Source organism: Athene cunicularia (genome assembly GCF_003259725.1).
Source record: "Athene cunicularia isolate RWA chromosome 10 unlocalized genomic scaffold, athCun1 chr10_part1, whole genome shotgun sequence".
NCBI lineage: Eukaryota > Metazoa > Chordata > Aves > Strigiformes > Strigidae > Athene > Athene cunicularia.
The window spans coordinates 11535878-11558386 of record NW_020799112.1 but is presented as its reverse complement, the minus strand read 5'-3'; the positions used below and the strand labels follow the sequence as shown (position 1 = coordinate 11558386).

The following is a 22509-nucleotide window of genomic DNA, read 5'->3' as shown; positions in this document are numbered from 1 at the left end:
GCTGACTTAAGTGTTTAATTTAAATTCTGAAGTTGTCTTCTGAACAAATGCTTTGCTTTTTAGGAATGATTTAGGAATAGTGATTAGCCTCATATAGCTGGAGAGTGTATTGCCAAGGGGATCACAGAGTACAGGGAGGATACTAGCTGATTTTGTAAATAAGTTTTCAAGAAAAAAACAGATTGACAAAGCTGGGAAATAGACCGATGCCTTGTATTTCTTTCTGAGAAGATTCCCTGCTAATTTGTCAACTTCCTCTTACGATCAGAGAGAAAACCTCCCCAACTTCTGTCTTCAGCACTGAGTACTAATGAGAGGGATAATGCAAGCTTTGAAGAGTTGAAGGATATTACTTAGTCACTTGATTAGTGAAAATAAGGGATAGCCACTGTAGAGTAAGGGAAAACCTAATTCTTTCTGGATGAGCTTTTGATTGTGCCAGATGTGAATTTGAGATAGGGAAACAAGCAAGTCAGTTAGCCAGGCTGAGTTTTTTGTTCTGCATCTGAGGCCTCTTTTGTGTTATGACTTCTGTAGTAGTGCTTCTTCACATCATGAGGACTAAGAACCTTTTCCAAAAGAATTTCTATGCAAAGCTACCTTTTTTTTTTTTTTTTTTTTTTTTGGTGGTGGGTGTGTGTCAAGCATTTGACCCCAGTCAACTGCATAAAAAAACCTACAGGTAGTACTCACATGCACGTATGGTTTCTACTGGGGGAACATGCAAGGACTCATCTACAGATTCTTACTAATTTTCCTCTGTAGATTTACTGTATTATAGTACTGTGGGATTTGGGACTTTAGTCTCATTTTTCAAACAGTATAATTTAGGAGTGCATCTCCCAGTCTCTTCAGATTAGCCCCATGTCTGAGAAGTTTTTGGTTTTTTTTTTTTTTATTTGGGAAAAAGTTATTTAACCAAAGAGGGGAGTGTATACTTTTTTGCAGGGAAAATATATGCTTTTATGGCTGTATTCTGGATGGAAAGGTTAAATCGGTAGGATGAAATATTTACAAGCTTGATATATGTATGATAGAGCAGTGTTTTCTCTGTGTTGGATTCCAGGGGGGGAAAAAAAAAGTGTACAGTATTTCAGAGAGGTACTCTGCAGTTCCATTTTTTGCAACTGACTGCATTTCAGATTTGCTCCACCTGTATGGTAACTTTGTAGTCTATTAGTTATTGGTTTTTAGGCAATTAAGAGATACCATTCGTGGTTGGGTTTGGATGGTTTGCTTCCCACTGTAAGTAAATAATGTCTTTAACTTAAAAAAAACATTCATTTTCAGTGGAAAATGGTCTACTTTTTTGCATTACAAGAGAGCCGAATTGGTTCGGTAGAGAATATGACGTGCTTTGGAGCAGATACACTGACAGGGACCGCATAGGTAGGGAGGGACATGGGAGAAGAGATGACGTGGGGGAGAATGAGACTCCTGTATTTTAGGCAGTAGCAAGCTGCCAGAAGCTTATTGTTTCATGTAATGTCACCACTGATGGATGTTTGTGGCATGATAGAGGTGAAGTTATGGTACCAGCATTTTGGAAATGTTCTGAAAGAACAACGTAAAATGTCTTCTCTTCATTTACCCTATGTAGAAATATTATTTCAACAAGTAAAAGTTACTGACCCCCCCTTCGTCTAAAATCTGTCAAATTATATACTAAACCAGTTTAGAAAAAGTAATTCCGTTTTATGGAGTTATAGCTAATGTTACTAATCTTAGTTAACATTTTAGTAATTCACTTGCCTGCTTGAATTTGTATTTACTGTGATGCAAGCTCATCATGAAACTAGTCTTGACCCACTGTGGTCCTGGTACACATGACAGGAGTTTTTGTCTCTTTGGTTTGTTTTTTGTTTATGTTAGAAGGAAAGCTTATTCTACTCAGCTTGGAAGCTGTATAAGGGAAGAAACCAGTCTACTGTTACTTTCCATACTGGATAGATGGCAATGGTGTAAATGATTAAGTGAAGTTGAGATGTCTTCCCCTTGTAGTTGTCTCCTGTTCAATTTTGGCATAGGAATTGCTTTTATATGCCCAGAGCTTGGTATCTTGTGTTGCTACTGGAACGTCTGTGTGAAAACATAGCAGGAGGGAGAGCATTGGCATTTTAAATGAATACTGGAATTTTTCTTGATATATACCCTTATGTCTTTCACTGTACGTGCTATTGTAGTTGTGAATGCTCTGTTGCTGTCCTGTACCTGTTATTTTCTAAACTTTGTCCCTTTTTTGTTTTTTGTTGGTTCCATTTTTCTTTTATATTTCTGTTAATATTTCCTTGTTCTCCTCCCCCTTTTTTTCCTTCCATTCAACTTCTGAACAGTTCACCTATCAATAAATTGTGGCTTTACTTATTCTTACCATTGGGATTTTGTCATCATAATTTTTTTTTCTTTCATAGCTACTTGGTAACTATTAACTAATACCGGTGTAAAGAATATGTTTTTTCAACCATCTGGGCAGAATTATAGACTTTTGAATAGCTGGAATTGAAAGTTAAAGAATTTTGTTTTAGTATGAGCTTAGTTTTCTAACTATCAGTAGTATACTGGGGGATGGTCTGTTTCCTGCCATTTGGTACTCTTAAAATTAAAGGAGAAGATCTTGTAACAGATGTCCTGTAACCAGTTTTAAAGGATATTTTGTGTGGCATTTTTGAGCTGAGATTCAACCTTGTTGATCTTTGACATTTTGCAGTTTGAATCTTGTTTTACAGCATTGGGGAAAAAGAGGTGAATAGGGAAAACAGGATTGATTGAAACACTCAAGCTTCAGAACATACACAGGTCTGTGAAATTTCCTTGCTTATCAGATCAGGCACAATTGGTCTAATGTTTTTTTTAGATTTATTTCTGTATCCCTCTGAAATATGGAAGCTGAACACATCTGATGTGAGGACAGTGAAACTTTGCTTATGATTGCTGATCTCCTGACCTTTTTGTAAAGGGCATTTATTCAAGAGGTAGTGAGTGTAATGTTTCCTTGAAGCCGCATGAGAAGAAAAACATATCTTCTGTTGAAATTCCACAATAGCTTTTTCATACGAGTTCAGAAATCTAAATTAGTATTCAAAAAAATTCTTTGATGTTTCTTGCTCTTGGACAATATGGTCCCTTCTCACATCAGATGGGAGAGGGTTTGTACAATAAGGTTTCATTTGTCTTATTTTTTTCAGAGTTGAGTGAAAGCTAGTGCTCTTGCACAGGTTAGATGGACCATATAGGGATATTGAAAAAAGTGAAATTCTCATTCAGTGTGTGTTTTGAATTTTTGAAGCATTAGGATCATATATTTAGTTTCACAAAGCCATAATGGCATAGTTGAAGATGGTTACACTGAATCTATCATTTGAAGGACTTGCCGTAGGTGTTACAGCATTTGATGCTTTAATGTTCATGAACTTCTTTTCTGTAACACATTATTCTTGGCAAGTAACTACTTTTCCTGAAAAAAAAATAAATGTAGCAGAGTACTTCTGCAGAGTAAAATGGGAAGAATTTCAGGTTTTATCAGAATTCTGTATCCATATGGTCAACAAAATGTTTTAATGTATAAAAGACAATTTGAGACCTTGAGCATTTATCCTTTTTTATCCAGAGGAAGTGAACAGGCCCTCACACTCAATCTTCTTTAGTACTGTAAGGTGTGTTAAGATTAGTAGATTATCTACAGGGTAACACTTCCATGTTGGGCCTTTCTATCCCTCAGGAGTACCTCAGAAAGCAGCAGTTGTTCCTTCTCTTCCAGCCTCTCTTTCTGTGAGTCAGAGGCTGAAAACGGGATCATCTTGCCCGTTTAGCTCAACTTTTTAATCTCTCTTCCACATTTTGATGTTCCTTGAATAATACAGCAAAACAGGGTTTATTTCACCTACAATTGGCTGTGGATGGGTTGTGCGTGTTCCATTGTATCACCTCATCAAACTGAGGTGATTTGATTTTTTAGGAGCCTGTTTGAAATGTGACCTACTTTGCTGGTTGGCATCTGTGCCCATGAGAATTTCGGATGGGTGTCTGTTAATGAGCCTCTTCTGTGCTGTATAGTTTAATGGTGTTTTCAGTATAATATAATGTGTTGTATAAGGCTTAGGTTATACCCCAAATATTGACAGCTGTCCTTGAAATATGCAATAATCTGTAACATTAAATTTTATATAATTAAAAAGTATATATAAAAAAAAAATCTATCCTGAACCATGTCATGTAATTACTGTAAATTATTTGGAAGACTGCTGTATTGGAATAATCATAACTGTTTCTTGGTGTAAGTTACAGTGAGTGATTTGGATGTTTGTATTAAATCTTGACATGGAAAATGCTTATTCTAATAGAAAATAATGTTTGTGATGGCTTGGGGTGATAGTGGTCGTGTCACAGTTTTGACAGAAGCAGGACAGAAAGCAGGTAAATGTACCTGCTGCTCCTTACAGTGGTGTAAATAAACAAGTTTAATTTTATAGAAGCTGTATTCAGTGTATCATCTTGCATTAAAATACCAATTGGGCATTCTATTTCTCTGCCTTTTCACAAAATTGTAATGAAGAGCTGTTATAGGAGCAATACGTGTTCTTTAGTCATAGACATATATAGTATCAGAGATGCGATTGTCAGATCATAGCTTTGAGTAAGCATGTAGAGCTCATCTGCACATGTAGAGCCTGCAGCATAAAGAAGCAGATGCATCTCCACAGCCAGATGGAGCATATGCCAAGAGACAAGTGTAACAGTGTGGGGAGCATAAACAGAAAAGTTGGTGTTGAAACACTATTTTTATAAACCAAAAGCTTTTTGGTTTTGTTTTTTTATCCAGTTTTCTCTACCTCCCCAGCATTGATTCTTTTCCAGGCTATGCATTACCAACACAACATGTATTTTGAACTTTTATGGTGTGTCATACAGTGTAGTAGTTAGTTAACCATGACATGTTAAGGTATTTTGGTAGAGCTTGAATTGGTTCATAGTTTCTTTTTTAAAATTTGGGTGAACTTCATAGGCAATTGAAGATTTTGGAATGGTATCTCAATACACATACATGCACACATACAAAATTACATGAGAAAGATACTCAGTTAAGTTGATTCTGTTTCCTTCCTTGGAGGATACCTGGTGTATGCAGTCTAGATATGCCTTTGGCAAGCAATTTGAGCTTCCATGTTTTGCTATTCAAAGTTAAAAAGTAAGATGGTGGAAGGTGAATTGCATCCTGCAAAAATAGATTTCTTTGAAGTGTTTCATAAGAGACATTTCATGGTAAGTTTTAAAACATTTTTAAAAAGGAAGAGAGCGCTCTACAACTACCTTCAGTTGAAAAAAAAAAACTGATGCTTGATCTAGGTGACTAAAATATACAAATTTCCATGAAGTATACAGCTTTATAGAAATGAAGTATACAGCTTTATACAAACTTACATGAAGTACACAGCTTTATAGAACTAAGAGTGTTGAGAAGTGATACCATGAATGTTGCTGGTTAGACACACACTGCAGATTGTAGGAAGGTTGACAATGCTGCTTAGTTAATGTTTTGCATTCCTTCATATCTGATAGATGGAGAATTGCCAGAAGTGGGCTGGACTTAGGGGAAGAAAGAAAAAAGGAAAAATCTTTGGGTTGATACAAGAATACATATGAGTATGGTAAATAGCATTATCGTGTGTTTTAATTGATTGGACCACTTGCTTTGGTCTCCAAATAGCATGGACCACACTGTGGAAATAAGTGGTATACATTTAAAAGAGGGAAGAAGCTTAAAGATGGTTCCAGTGAGGTAAGGAAATTACTTTGTAATCTGCTTGTGATACTGAGAAAATGTAGGCATTATTGGACTTGATTTGCCAAATGATTATGTAAATGTAATTATACTGCATATAACATTTGAAATAATTTGAGATGGCACACAAATGCCTTTGAGACATTTTAAGGAGGTGATTTAGGAGGATTTATGTATGGTTAAGGACTAAAATCTCACTTTTACCTTAAAAAGAGAAAATGCATAAAAACTGCAGTGGTCTGCAATATGATTTATCAAAAACTTAGATGTATAGAATATATGTGTATTTATATATATAGTAGTTTGAATCTTTTTTTTTTCCTAGTAAAAGTTTTTACTATAATCTGGCTTGTAAACAGGTTATGATTTGGGGTTTTATTTCCCACCCAGGTTTTAGGGAGAAACAGCTGCCTTGAAAGGTTTAAATGTGTTAAATACAGCAAATATTTGTTTTGAATATAGTGACAGAAGATACCTGTGTGTTCTATGCTGAGCAAACCAGTTACTGATCATAATGGTGTCTGTCCTCTCTTTTTTTTATTTTTTTATTTGGGAGATCAAGTTCAACACTTAATTGCCAAAGTAATTTTGAGCTGTTTACTGTTATCATTAATTTTTCCATATCTTTTATTTGGTAATATTTTTCTACTTTAAACTGACCTTTGGCTATGCTGAAATTGCTTTGGGCATGCTGGTGACTAATGTTGACATGCTTGGGCTTCTTTTTTTTTTTTGTTAGTGACTTTAAGAAAGCTGACAGCGCTAGAAAAAAGTTTTTGTTCCTAGTTAATGTCATTTTGTGTTCCTTCATTTCTGATATATAAACAATTGCTGGAAGTTGGATAGGCATATATATATATTTTTTTTTAAACAGCTTTGGCTTGCCAGCAAATAATCTAGAGCTACACTTTTCTCATGTCTAAACCAGTGATTAAATTTAGTGTTTTAGGGTTAAGAATGCAAGATGATTTCTACCTATATATATGAAATTTGTCCAGAATGCATCTTTATATAAAGTTTCTGAAGTCTCTTGCTAATAATGATTGTGCTAAGCTGTTCTATTAGCAGTAGTAATTTTATGTAGTCCCGGTTCAGATTGCTCTCTGTCCTATGACAGTTAAACTAGTGAGATTATCTTAAAGCTGTGAAATGAAATTTGCTATGATGTTCTCCTTACTTTTTTTTTAGCAAACTAACAGAAAAAGCTAATCACTTAGCTGATGAATGACAGCTTATTTGGCTGTACATCAGTAGAATCTCAAATTGAATCAGAAGGCTCTTCAGGAGGCTGTGCTGCTGTGAGGACCAGAATCTTAAATTTGTCAAATACTAATAGAGGGCCTTTGTATGGTATCTGTCAACTGAAAACTGCAGAAGCAACCCTACAATAGGTGATGTGGGTGTGTTTTAAGAACCAAGATAACTTTGTATTTCATTGAGAAGGCACATCAAGAATTTGAGTTGGTCATAATAGCATGTTTTTCTCTTTGAGAATTTGTTTCCCAATTTATTTTAATCTCTCTTTAAAGGGAATGACACAGGTCCAAATATCATTAGTAAAAAGATAATACCTATATCTTCCCTGTCCTCATTCCAAGCTATCAGTGTTTTGACCTGGTTGTCTTAATGGTTAATTGTCCTGTGAGCTACTTGCTAGACCAGTGTTTTAAATTCTGTTCGTAGACCAGAATTTCTTCCCCTCCTTTCCTACTATCTCTTGAGAAAATGTAGCTAATATACTAAACTTTCTCCCTTCTCCTCCCTGCCTCTGTCAAATGTTAACTTTTTTCCTGAATTTGATGTGAAACCCAAAATAACAATAAATAGATCTAGCTTAATAGATAGAGTGAATGACTCGTTGTAAGTCATCATCTGGAAGAAGCAAGTTCTAGGCAGAGCTGGAGTAGTGCTTGTTGGGGTGTATAGGTAGCAGTTTCTCTAAGCAGGTAATAGTTTTCTTTAAAACAATTTAAATCATGGCTTGTTTCAGTTCCCATCAGTACCAGTGTTTGTAGCTACGAGCTACTCATAATCACTAAACTTCTGGGATGTGCTTTAGTTCTTAGAACAGTTCTGAATGTGACAGACATGGCTGTGGGCATGACTGTTCAGTGTCCTGTCCTGCCAGTCAGTGGTATAGACCTCTCACTGTAATCCTGAAGTGCAGACTGTATCTAGTAATGCTATTTAAAAGTTCTTTCCTCAGTTTCTAGTGGTAGCATGAGTTGTGGATAATTCAGTTTGGATGATGTAAAAATTTTATAAGTGTCTCATTGAACTCCAGACATATTTACCGTTAAAGATAGAAATACCTAACTGTGCTAATTAATATAATGAATATTTTGATTTCTAATTACATGATATTAACTACTTTGAGTTCTGTGGTTTTTGTGCTTTCCTTTGCACTGTGCAGTATCTAGATGTAATTGGAATAAATCAAACTATTCAAATGCTCAGAGCAGTAAGAGCAAAACTTGTTTTCTCTCAGGTAACTTAGATGAGATTTGAATAAAGAAAACTTTTTTGTTCGGTTTACTGTAGAAAACTTAGACTTTTGTGCTTTTGCATGAGGTCTTACAATGTAAAACATGCCATTAGGTGGAATCTGTGTTGTTTTTTTAGATTATGACTATTGTAAGTACTTCTCATGTGTTTTCTAGTAAAACTACCCTTGACTTAGGTTTATATTGCAAATTAGCAGATAGTAGTATCATATTTGCTCCACCCTTCCTTACCAATCTTGATTAAAATATAAACTTTGAACTGTAGAAGCTAAAATGTGTCAAATGTTCTAGACATCTGTAAAATAAAGATGCACTTTGAAGTGGAGTAACTAAGAGTCTTTTGAGAGATTTGTTAAGGGTCCATCTTGCCTCTGGGATTCTTTGGCCCATGAGGGTTTGTTGGAGTGATTGCTACATCCTATACCTCTTACTTGCCACCCTCCTTTAGAAGCAAAGGGTGATTATGGCTCAATATTTCTGTATTTGTTTGGATATAGACTTGGATAACACATTCCAAAGAATCAAAACTTAATGAAAGCAGCTTTTTTTTAAAAAATTGCATATAGCTTCTATTCTTGGTGAATAGCACATACCTCTCATTTCCTTTGGAGACAGGTTTTAGTATTTATTTAAATAGGTGCTACATAAAAACAGTGATTCTCCTCTGTTACGAAGTCCTGTATTTATTTCCCAGCTGTGCAAGTGATGTTTTTGCAACTGATTCTGCAGTGTGTTTGGAGAATGTTTTTTAGTTTTGAAATTTATAGGGCAGACACACAAAGTCCAGTTCTCACACCCACTGCTCGGAAATGCATATCAAAGATCCTGTTCTGGATTTAGCTGTTCTGGAGATGTTGTGTTAAGTAGGATTGAAAATTGACTCCAAGAAAATCTGTAACAGCTCACTGCTTGTTAATGCTGGAGTTCATGCAGGCAGTCACACAAAGACATAATTATTCACTTGTATTAACAAGTTCTTCAAGCTGTGCTGGTCTTATGTATTCTGCAGCCCTTGTGTTGCTGCAGAATTTGGTGCTTTTGAAATTCTGTATTGACAGTAGAGTATATTTTTACTTTGTAATTTCAAAGTGAAGACCATGGCATCTGTTAATCAAGAGTGAGTGACTTTACACAAGCTGTGCGTGGAAAGAATAGACCCCAGAACAATGCATCTTCTGGAACTATAGTAAGATAAATAACTATTCTTTCTGGTGATACTCCTGATTTCAGTGGAGAGTTAATGTAACCCCAGCTTTTGACTTTGAAGCTCATGGGTTCGGTAGTGTATTCAGCTGTCAACCTTGCCAATTTGCTGGGGATTAACCACCTTGCAGAAGGGACAGGAGAAGTGCAAGCTTCTTGATCATTGCTGTTCATCAACCAATGGTTTAGCATAAACTGTCAAAAAGGAGGGAGAGTCAACTATAGGATGCTTGACTCCTTTTGGACCTCAGCATGTTTACATGCTGTGTTTCTGTTAAGTTTCTAGTACTTTGCTTTTGAATAATCTCGATGTTTCAGCCTTAAGGTGATGGGTCTTCTGCAGAAGAGGGCTCGGGGAGCCTAGCCTCCAGGAAAAAACTACAGATCATCTTCATACTGTCATTCAACCTCCCAGTCATGTAACCACCATGTGGGTGTGGTCAGATACTTGTGATCATATGATGGAGATTGTGGTTTGTTCATTGCCAGTGTTTTACTGCAAGTAAACCATCTAGGCTGTAACATATTTAACACTCATCTGAACAAAGGACTTCATGTTGATCCTTTTACCTGGTACGTTTTGCATAGTAACTGTTTTATCACCTGATTAAAGAAAGTGTTTATGGTGGTAGTTCTTGTGTTACAGACCTATGAATCTCTTGACAGCCCTTGCTATATCATATCATTCTTACTCTTCATAGTACTTAAATCAATACACATGGAGTATTGTTGATGTCTTTGTGACTTACATCTTGTTAATGTCATATCAGTGATGTAATATTTCATGTGGGAGTTTACAGGTCTGTAATTTATAGTATAGACTATGCAATGCTAGTTAAGTTAAATTGACATTAATGTGAATTTTAACATATTTAAATAATGTTTTACTTGAATTATTAGTTACTTTCAATAGAAAGTGAATAATATATTCTTAATTAAAAACTTCCAAATTCATTGGGAATATTGTGAAGATTTTTTAGTTCAAAGCTCTTATGCATTGTCCCACTGAAAGCTCTTCTAACTATAACAAACCGATGCCATTTAAAGCCGTGCTCTTATTTGCATTAACTTACAATTCAGTACTTGCTGAGTATAGTGACTTGTTAAAAAGAAAAAAAATCAGGCATGCCAGAGCCAGTCTTTATGCAACATTGACATGAATTACACATGATAGAGTAAAGCTTACTCATATCTCACTATCCCTGATTCTGGTACACTCTTTACTCTCAACCTCTCCGGATCCCACCTTTGATTTCCCACCGCCTTTTCAGGTTAGGTGAGGACAGTCTTCAAAGAAATGCTTTGTGCTTTTGATAATTCACTCTAAGTGAAGGTTATGCAAGGGAATATTCCTTTGACACAACCGAGAAGTTCAGTACTCAAACCACAAATTGTGACATACTTATTATGGCTTTGTGTCTTGAAGTCCTACATTCTAATTATTTTAATTCATTAAAAATAGAGATGTGTATGCTTGTACCCTACTTTATTTCTGGAGAGATTTGCTGCTTCCTGTTGTACATACTTATCTCAGTTGGTGTTTTCAAGTACCTGCTTTCAGTTGTCTTAACTTGCTTATTTTTTGGTAAATATTCTGTAGTAGTGATATGAACTAGAATAATGCTTGTGTGTGTACACACACCACACCCGTTTAGAGTGCACACATGTATCTACACATACTTTTAGTGATTTCTCTGTACAGTTAGACACTTTTTTGGGTGAAACAAAAGGGTAGTTCCATACCAGTATTAAAGGCAATTGAAGCTTATTCTGGTAGACATTAGTGTAGCCAGTTCCCTTAATGTTACATGAGAATGGTATTTTAAAAATCGTATAAATGCTTAGAATCCACTAAACATTTTCTTTGGGAATAATTCCTATTTGTGTTGTAATTACTTTTTTGATAATACTAAGTTATCTTGAATACCAAGACTTTGAAATAGTTTCTGTTATCCTTTCAAATTTTCAAGCTGTAAGGAGAAATTCAGGACAAGAAATGTTTGAAATAGCAATACTGCATAGGCAGGTAGACCAAAAGAAACCCATTCTTTTTATATCAGTGATTTGTAATTGGAGTTTAGAAAATTTTTCTTGGCAAACTATGAGTAGGAGATAATATTTTTACTAAAGAACTTCTAAAAGATTATGAAGGATATTATGCAGATGGGTTGCTACACTTGGAAACTTTTCATGTTCCATATGGCTTATCTGCAATATACTGTTGCTGAAAGGAGGCATTCAGTCGGCTACTGCTGTTGCTGATTTATATTTTTAACCATTGCAAGTATGTGAAGAGGTACATATGGGAAGATGTGTATGTACGTGTTGACCCTTGAGTAAGGATTCAAAAAAGCATTTGTATACCATAAAATATCTCTTTGAACATTCTAACATAGAACTGTTTTGCTTGGTTTTACCATTAATTTGGTTTGTTGCAGACTGCATTCCTTGAAAGGAATATAAACTATAAAAAATATTTAATTTATATGCTAAGGAATAGTTTCTGCTTCCTGAAGATGAACATCAATCTCCTTTGTCTTTTGTTTTTAAGAAAAAGATTTAATAGGACCAACTTAAACTGGCAATTTTGTAGTCTTTATTGGAAATACCTAGTTGATGGTACTTTCTATAAAACAGGTAAACTGAAAAACTACTCAGCAATATAAAATTCAATAATTTAGTAAGTTGGATAGAAAGTGAAGCAAAGACAAATGCATCAAATGTCAGACTTTGAGAGCTTGATTTAGTTTTCACTGTGGAAATAGTATTATCAGTGCTAATGGCTTACTAACTGTTTTAAGTCTCAAGAAGTTTATTTAGGAGTGAGCAATCCAGCTGGTTTGTAGGTCAGCAACTGCATTATGAAGTCCAGAGTTTACAGTTAATGTTTCTCTAAAATCACAAATACAAATAAGCAGCTTCCCTTCCTATACCTTCTAGTCCAGTGCATTCTGGGAGTGAAAAGAGTGGATTTTATAAGCCCATAAAATTATTATTCTTCAGTAACTCCTTGTGGTTTATCTATTTAAAATGTTTCACAGCAAAGATGCTTCAATCTAGAATTTAAGCTTCATACCATGTCATGTCTAAAAACCTTTTGTATGTGTTATTTTATATAAATGAGAGTTTGAATCCTGAGTGCCATCTTTATCATATCTTGGAGGAATTTGACAGCTAGCTTTCATGTTTGGCAAGCGAGGGATACATGTTAAAATTTGCCAGATACTGGAAGTGCTCCAACATTTGAAACAAGACTGTGTCTTTTCTTAGAGTGGTATATAACAGGGACACTGATAAAATTTAAAATCATGAACATTTTTCATCTGTAAATGATGAATATCTTTGCCTAAAACTGAATATAGTAGAGCATTGCTTAAAGGACTCTTTCTTGTCTTTTATGGCCTAGTGCTAGGCAGGCTTATAATTTTTTTGTTTGTGTAACACTGGAATAAGTAATTAACCCTAAACCTCCTTTTTGTCCCCCAACATACTGTAATATATGGCCAAGAAATATAATCATTGTAGCAAACTTTGTTAATACTGTACTCCAAATTTTTGATGTCTAGATATCTTTGCATAATAAACATTATTTACTTTTGTAATACCACTAATTGAGCATAAGTATGGAAAATACTATTTAAGTAAGCTGAAAGTAGAGTGTGTCGATTTTTCAGATTTTACTTATTATACATTGTTTTGGTTGGGAAGCCTACCAGAAAGATTAGTGAGGCCTTGTTCTTTAAGAAGTTAAGCTCTCCAAGTTGCTTAGCTCATGGAAATGTCTGTCATAATCTAATTTGACCTATGCATTTCTCTGAAGTTTTGAGAGCTGTGCACCGCTCTGCTTTACTGTGCTGTTTTAGGACATATGTATTTGTGGCTGCAATTAGAATGTGAAATTCTAACTAATAGCATAGCAAAATGTACTAGAAAATGACAGGAGTACTGAAAGGAATAGTATTAAGGATAAACTTAAGTAGCCTCATAACTCGATGGAAAGGAACATCAGCTTCATAATCAAATTTGAAGATGCTTTAGTGGTTGAAGTTGAGAATATTAATAGAGCCTTAGGAAAATTTACAAAATTTTGAAACTTTACATGAAATAATCCAGGAGATCTAACGATGAAAAAGAAATCGAAGCCTACAGAAATAATGTTGATGAGCTTCAAACACAGAACACTGTTACTCAGTTGAATTACATATTTTTTTTTATCTATCTGTTCACTTGTATACACTGCATTTAGTATTCACTCTTGCTTGTATTTTAGACTCTGGTAAAATTCGCATACCCAGCACTGCAGGGGCAAGCTCGGACTTTGCAGAACCAGAACCATGTTATTACTCTAGAGAAAAGAAACGGTAATACTTGAGAAGCTATACTGACCTGCAGGAAGTTTAAAAAATATAAATAGATTTCAATGACTAAGAATACTCCTCAGATACTTTAATATGTTTTATATATAATAGAGGAGAAATGACTGTATGTAAAGGATGATACACCATAGTATTGTTCAGGGTGATGAAAGGAAATATTTTGTGTTACAAAAGAAGAGTAATTCAGCCTGGTTTTGGGCTCAATTTCTTGATGATAATATGTAACAGGAAGCAAATAATAAAGCAATTGTCATGCTTTCAGCATGACTTCTTACTATGTGTAAAGTCTGTAGTGATACCTGTAGCTCTTACCAGCTGAAGCCTCTCTTTGCTGTGGGGAGCTGAACTGTGTTAAAGGACTATGCCCTGTTTTCTCTCACTGATGTTTCACATAAGAAGAATGAAAACCGGGTGGGAGTCTGGTGCTGTGACTACTGTATTTGTCCTTTCTTTTGTGAATATCTCAGGGGAAAAAAAGGTGCAGTTTTTTAATTAGAGCACGATTATCAATGGTGGCTGATGCAGTGAACAGGCCATTTCTTCTGCCTACTTTCTATCTGTGGTGCTTAGCCCATACATTGAAAAACCAACTTATTCCTGCTACAACTGAAAACAAACCCAGCAAAAATAAGTAAAATAAAGAACGTCCAAGGAGAGTTTTCTGTCATTTTAGTGAACAAAAAATTAGTTATTGCAGGCTCGAGCAAACATCAGAGTTGGTGTAAGGGTGGTCTCTAGGATCCTGCGCTTTCTGTGGCACTAAGTTGTTGCTGTCAGTCAGCTTGTCAAACTGCTCCCACAGATATTTCAGCAATTCCCTTAAAGAATGGGGAAATAACCTTAAAAGTGTGAATCCCTGTAATCATTTGCAGAGATGGAATGTGAGACTGATCCTGAAGGCTACAGTACAGCTAGATAGCTCTTGGTTACCCTGGGGTCTCTCTTTTAGGAATTATTTTCTTTTGTTCCTGAACATTGATAGGAAAGGCACTATTGCAGTCTGGACTAATCGTACTGGCTTATGCATTTTGTTGGTGTGATTGCAAACTTCACAATCTTTTGCCTCAGCGGTCTTGTCGTTATTCCCATTGTGGATGGCAGTGATGCTTAGTCCCATCCTCCCTGTACAGAGCTGTGTAAAATAAACACTTGGCAGCTGCATTTGTGGGTGAAGAGCCTTTGGGATTTGGTGCAAGTGGCAGCAATGTCCTCTCCCCTGCTGCATGGCAGCTCTCTAGAGCATGAGGAAACTGTTTGGTTATCCTTTTGTTAACCATGGTGTAAGTGCCTACTAGAGCAGCAGTAATATTTAGCAGTACTAGTGGAGCCTTTCTGTTACTTCAGGCCTGAGGAATACTTACACTTTTTAAAATGACAATTTTAAAAAAAGTTTTTCCTCCAAATCTGTGCTGCTTCACAGCTCTTCTGTGCTCTGACTGCAACAGGAGAAACAGAATTAGCCACAGGTTTTAAGTGAAAGCTTTGCCCTTTCCAAGGGAAATAACTTTTCATTTCAATCTTAGCCAAATTTTGGAAATGTTTTCCCTCATGATTTGGGATGAAACATCAATAAAAATCCTGTTTGGCCAGCTCCAATAGTAAGTGCAAAAATAGAGCTTGTTAATATGATACATAGTAGCATTGATAGAAACAACCATTTCCTTTTTGTCTAATATTACAAGAAACCAAACACTGAAAATGTTTTGAATGAACTGACACTTTTTTGTGCTTCATAACACTTTCTACATATGAGGTCATCCTACTTTTTTGCTTTAAGTCAGAAAAATATTATTTCCTGAGGTGACAGGGAACATAATCAAGTTCTCTACAGTTTCGCCAGAGCTGCTGGTAAGGAGCCCAGATCACTAATACCAGAAGTCTTGGCTTTTTAACCACACTCACGGAATTGAAGCACAAAACATGTCGTTTGTGCTCTTTTAACCATTAGCAACATGTCCTTTCAGAGTTGGGTATAAAAACCAGGGTCTTTCACGGGGAGGATGACAGCTGGGGGTTGTCACTTATCTTCATCTCTGGTAGCAGTAATCTGTGTTTATTAGTTTAGAGTTTCTGGTTTCCTGAACTGCTGATGACCAATATTGAGCCAGTGTAAGTTTGTGTGAGAGAAGCTGCTTGCAGCTGGGCTGGAACAAGCCTTGGAAGAAGGTGGTGACTTGATTTCATGCTGTGGAGACTCAGCAGGATTAAAGCTGCTGCATTTCATGTTTCTCTGTTGGATTTTGTGGAAGGAAGCTTTTGCTAAGATAATTACACTGTGACAGTTGAATATAGTCTTTGCTTCCTCATGGATCATGCAATAAATCACTTTATTGTATTTTTATACTCTTCGTTATCTGTATTACCAGTTTCAGTAAAATTTGTGTTGAATTGTAGAGAGCAGCTAATTATTTTGTTGCTGTTGTTTTGCAAGAAGCCCTTCTTCTGTTCCTTAGATGCTTCTTGCCAAGGCATGATTCTTTCCTTAAATTAGCAAAATTCAATTAAAAGTACTTTGTGTGTGGAAGTTCAGGAAAATATTGGGGCTCTTGTACCATTCACTTGAATGTAGTATTTAAACTTGTCAGAGCTAGTCCAGCCATTCTCATACAATGTTTCCTAAGCTGTGCCTTTAAAAACCCCCCAATATTAAGCTAATAATTATAATACTCACATATTTCAGTTTTACACAGTGAAACAAAAGCAGCTTAAAACTTCTGTGTCATTCTGTAATATCAAGATGACTGTGGCTGTCTGGAACGCTTATGTAGTGACTTTGTATGTCACACTACTATATCGCTGTGTTAGCTTCATTCTTTTAAAAAAAGATTTCATACCTGCCTTGGTTCCTTATACTTTGCATTATTTTCTGACAAAACCCAGTACTTTTCTCTCATCATAGTTAATCCCGTCTAATATCAAAGCTCCACTATCTCAGTAACTGAGGGCATAATAAAATGCATTGGCAAACACATTGGAACAATTTCCAGTAATTTTGGCTAAGTCTCAGAGGAAGTGGAAAGTAATACAGATTAACTCAAAAGGCTACGCATTCCCTTATATGATCTGGAAAACACGACTTAACACCAGAAGGCAATTGCAGTGAGCATCCAAGAGCAAAACCTGAAAATTAATTATCTATTTCCATCTTGCTGTAACAGGAAAATCTATGTTCCATGTTAACCTCAACTGCAAAAACTGATTGTATTCTAGACAAGCTTATCAATCACATCAGAGAAGTAAAACTCTCTTCATGTTAAAAAATATTGTTTGGTCTTACTAACTGGCAGGTTTTTTTTCACTCTACCCTCCCACCTCCCATCTTTGGAGTTAATAAAAATCTCAGTGTCTATTATAATTGGAAATAGCTCAGGGGGGCAAGTTATTTACATCAATCAGAGAAATAACAAATTTTAGCTATAGAGAGTCTTGAGGGTGGAGTCAGCAGCGCTTGTTTATGGAGTTTGGCTTTCCTGTGTCCCCATAGAGCGATTCCCAGCAGTCATGGCCTTCCTTGTTTTCCTGTGAGCAAGGGCCTGTTATCATGTCTCACTCTGTAGCCTGTGAGAAAGCTGAGGCTGGGCTGTCTCGCGTAGGCTTCGCCTGGCCGTGTGAACAGATTACAGCATTCCACTTGTTAGTAGGAGCCACGCAGCAGAAATGTTTTACTATTATGTTACTGGGCAATGATAAAGTTGGCAGTCTTTTTATGGTTAGGTCCTCAAAGTGGCAGTTCATGTTTTAGTGATAAGGAGAGAGAGCTTTGGATATCAGACCCAGACTTATTATCTGTAACAGTGAACTGTGGCTTAAATCCTTCCACAATGACAGGAACCCCATCTGGAGTGAAGGTTTCCAGAATCTTAAACAGGAGATACTGAGGCATTTTCCTTCCTCATGAGTTGAAGCAGAGTTAACCCCATTGTTAACAAAAACTTTTAAAAAGTTGCCAAGAGGAAAAAATGCATTTTTTATATTTAACTAAATAGCTGCCTTTATAGTAGAACTTTGAGTATAATTTTTCAGATGGATCTGGGAGGATGAGTTGGCAGTATTATTCTTAAAAGCTTTTACTTGATTGTTTTAGAATATTGAAAGGAGCACTAATAAAACTCCTATACTGCAATACTTAAAATTGCTCTAACGTGTTTATCAAAGGAGGTAAACTAGACAATAAGTGTATTTCTTGTAATATTTTTCTTTCTAGTATCTAAATACAGCTTCTAATTGTGTCTTGGACATTACATATGCTTGTTGATGCTGAGTGCTGTGTAAAGACATACTTGGATTCTATTTACAGTATTCTGTGGGTTGCAGGGGTTAAGTGTAATCCAGATTATACAGTGTTAACATTTTCCCTACTGATATCAAAGTGTAGAAGACTGGCAGGCTGACTTGTTAGGAAGGGCTGGGAGAGAGATGACAGGCTCCGACCTTGAGAGGCCGAACAGCCGGCCCTTGTATGGCCAAGTCCATATACGTGTCCAGCTGATTGGTTAGGGGAGCAGGATCAGTGCTGTGACAGGTGTCGGAGGAAGCTACACCTGTTTTCCCCATATGCTGATTTAGTGATTACATTTTTGTGGGAGTTCCAGATACTGTGTGGGATACGCGGAGCAAGCCAAGAAACTTGAGAAGGAATTATAGCTTATGGTGACCTGTGATATTCAAGAATTTCAGACTGTGTAATTGAATTTTCAAGTACTGCTTTAAAACTGAAGTAGAAATAGGCAGTATTTTGCATATATATGAATAGTGAGAAAGTCTTTTGTACTTTTTATTGTACTAAAAATTAGTAGATAGCACTTCAAGAAAAAATGATGATGAATACTATAGTCTAAACAAAAAAAAATTTTTTAAATCGGAAATTCAGTGCATTATGGGATCATAGCTTCTATAGGAAAACAAATGCAGTTTCTTGATGGTGCTGAGAGTGTCAGTTTGCAGGTTTCAAATCTTTAGAGCTTTTAGTGCAAAATTCATAGAATATAGATAATTTCTCACAGAAAGAAAACACATGACTCTCCCCTCATGCCTCTGTAGTCCTACTGCTACCTTAGGTACTGCTAATATATAGCAGTTAAAAAACTTAAATTGCTTTCCTTTTGAAAATTTTGTAAAACATTAAAGACTTTTCCATAGGTTACATTTTAAATCTTGTTTTGTTGTAGATGAGAACTTGTAAAGAAAGATGTCTGACTGTGTAATAGGGTGAAAGAGAAAAACAAAGAATACAAATATCTTTTAAAATTTGGCCATGAGACCTGTAGTTTCATATCCTTTCTTTCAGTAGCTTATTTGGAATGCCTAGATTGTAGACAAGTTTGTTTTTTTCCCCAGGGAATGTTGATGTGAGTTCTCCATCAGAAAACAGGAAGTAGCCCAGTAAAGCAGTTGCATCAAGTTAGTCTAAAGGAGTCTGAAAAAAATCTATATTTAGCAAATGAAGTCATTTTAGATGGGGATTATGTAATTTTTTTAATACTTTTTTGCAGTTCTTGTTATCATACAGGATGATAGAAATGCAGGAAAATTCTGCCTTGATAAACTACTGAGACCAAGTATATTCCATATATTTAATGTACTGCAGTTGTTGAAATTGATAAAAATTTTAGCCGCTGTGTTTCTCTGTGTGCCCTTTAAAACGTGAATATTAAAATTGGGTTGCTAAAATCAATTTATTAACGATCCAGTAAACTGGTTTTAATTGTCAGTGATAGCGTTAACTCCTTTGCCATAGGCTTGAATGCTCCTTGTATGTCAGGCAACTTTATCAGCCAGTATCTAAAAATGGTTTTACATGGAACACTGGAGAGATGAGGTGTTTGTAGGTTAAAGTTACCCATGAGATGGCACCTGGGAGAGTCTGTGCCTCTGAATGTACATTTTCTCTTTGTGTACTATGCCACTATTTTGCAAGACTGAGCCTGTCTGTTGAACAGTGAGTTTTGTCTGTGAAAGTTTCATGTAGTTTCAGTGGCTCTGAATGATTCAGTAGTATACAAAACTTCTTGGCAAGTTAGTATGATTTGTATGTGAATTTTCCAATTGTATTTCAGACCTTAAGAAAGAAAGGCCTTAATGGTTGTGAGAGCCCTGATGCTGACGATTACTTTGAGCACAGTCCACTATCGGAGGACAGATTCAGCAAACTAAATGAAGATAGTGATTTTATTTTCAAGCGAGGCCCTGTAAGTACTTTTATTTTATCTCTACTTTTTATTTGTTGATCCTTTTTATTAACTTCATTATTTAGGCTCTGAACAAGAAGGAACACAGAGGGTGCGACAGCCCGGACCCTGACACTTCATATGTGCTCACGCCACATACAGAAGAAAAATATAAAAAAATAAATGAAGAGTTTGATAATATGATGCGGAATCATAAAATCGCAGTGAGTACTAAAGTATGGTTTGTGCTTCTATTACATGCATGAAAACTTTCATGGTGTTTGCTTACCACTGAAAACCACTGCAAAGACAAGAAGATGTAATGGTTTGAGAAGGGAATATATATCTGAGGAAAAATGAGATGCTGATATTTGATCTTGTTAAAACACATTTTATCTTAAAGTATAAGAAGATTTGTCTCTAGCTTCTCTTTTGCACTCATAGTTTTTCATACCTTGTGAACATGAAGTTGCATTTCTAAATTTCAGGCCCCTACCTTCATTGCCTAACCCTACCTAAAAGATTTTTATAAAGACACATTTTGTTGTAGTATAAAGGATAGTTTATTTATATCTTGTAGCTCTTGGTCTGTTGATCAAGATTTTAAAGTATGTTACAAGCAGGCAAATAGAATTGATTAATTTTGTCACCGAATCAGTGAAATTTATCTTGCTGAAGACTATAGTAAGGTATTTAGATGTTTAAAGATAGACTGCTGCATGATGGGAGCCTCAAAAGATCGGTGTCTTCTGTTGAAATTCTAACAAATACTTCAATAGACACTGAAAGATCTAAATTTTCTTGTCCCAAGTGCCTAACCCATTTGCAGCCATAAATCACTCGGCTCCAGAACTCAAGAAGTTTGGCATTAACAGTAGTGTAAATTTTGCATCTTTTTCATGGAGGTTTACATGATGACATTTAATTTCCATCTACAAAAACCAATTAGTGTTGAGTATTACAGGGGAGATATTTTCTGAGAAAATTAGTACAGGGCTCTGCCGCAGCCTTTGAATTTTTTAACATTGCAAATCTTGTAGCAATTAAAGTAAATGGACTGGCTAGGTTAATCGGCACAGACCCTCGGGCAATTGAGTAGTGTGTCCTCAAATGACTTGGTAATACTAGAAATTATTTCATTGTTCAGAGCAAGAAGGCCATCTTTGGGGACTTCAAAGCAAATTGACAGTCATGACACCCACCATCACTTCTTTTAGCAAGGTCCTTTTATACTTGAATGAAGCCACTATCTTTTGTTCTTGCTTTGTTTTGAAGCTTTTGATATCCAGCATTTCTGTGTTGAGACATCTTCAGTCCTCATCTCTCAGTATGTTACAGCTAATTTGCTCTTCCTTGATTTTTTGTGGTCTTCATGAACAACCTAAATTGTTGATGGGGATATCAGTATAAATAAAAATGGTAACATTATTTTTCAGCTCTATAGTTCTGTATTTGTAGCTTAAATTGGACCTGTTATGGTTCTATTTCTAGTACTTTTGGGTCTGTATAGGAACATAATTTCTTTTGTTCTAGTGCACTCATTACTGTCAAAGGATAGGAATGAGGCAAAGTGTGAAGAATTTAGTCATAACCAAATGAGTACTGTAGATGGGCAGAGACAGCCTTTTTGTAATTGTAAGGTGTGTGTGGAAGCTGTCATTTATTAGTTTTATATTGAGAAACTTAGAGAAAAAATGTTTCGACTGCTAGCTTCTAGCATTGTTGTAAGCATACTTCAGGTATTTCAAGATTAGTTTGAGTTACTGGACAACATGCTGATTAAAACCAACCTTTTTCTTGTAGATACTGAATAGTTTCTTGAAGTAGTTTCCCGTGAAAACAAATACCAGTACAGCTTGTCATTAGTTAGATACTGTGAATGATTTGCTAGCATTACGTCGCTATGCTTCATTACTTTTTCCTTCCATCTGTGCCAAAAATTGATAATTATTCGTAGAATGCTTCAGTAGGGACACTGTCATTGGCTCTCACTAGTAAGAGATTTTGTTTCTTGTAGAAAATGTATTCTGTTCTTTTAATTAATATGGCTTTTATTATATTCCTAATGTTATCAAAATTATCATACAGAAGTATAATTCTAGGTAAAAAATAAATTTTAAGCTGTTTGAGACAAGAGTGCATCTTTTTAAGTATACATATTAAGTCATGAATGTTTGTCATCTGCATTTGACCTCTAAATCAAAAGTATTATCTTTCTATTCTGTCCATAAATCCTGCCAAATTCTTACCCTTAAATTGTACCTGTTATGATTTTGTTTCCAGTAATTATGAGAGTTGTGAAAGAAAATAGTCCCTTTTGTTTCAGAAACTCATCACTGTCAAAGGATAGGAATGAGACAAAGGCCGAAGAAGTTAGTCATAACTAAATGAGCACCATAGATGGGCAGGCATCTAAGCTTTTGATTCAAATAGTTGTTGAATAACAAACATATGCACTTCAGAAAAATAGTTGCCTTTTA

The 22509-nt window shown here is 35.7% G+C and overlaps 1 protein-coding gene across 7 annotated transcripts in view; it reads left to right on the top strand.

Moving 5' to 3' along the window:
• The window catches only part of MEF2A (myocyte enhancer factor 2A), an 83015-nt gene that overhangs the window by 33569 nt on the left and 26937 nt on the right, over window positions 1-22509 (top strand). For 4 of the 7 annotated variants that reach the window (XM_026855746.1, XM_026855747.1, XM_026855749.1 and 1 more), the window contains exon 4: window positions 20116-20253. In XM_026855746.1, the coding sequence (XP_026711547.1) occupies window positions 20116-20253 (138 nt within the window). Of the gene's footprint in view, window positions 1-19918; window positions 20051-20115; window positions 20254-22509 lie in introns of all 7 variants that reach the window. The other 3 variants (XM_026855750.1, XM_026855748.1, XM_026855752.1) reach the window with 2 other exon arrangements.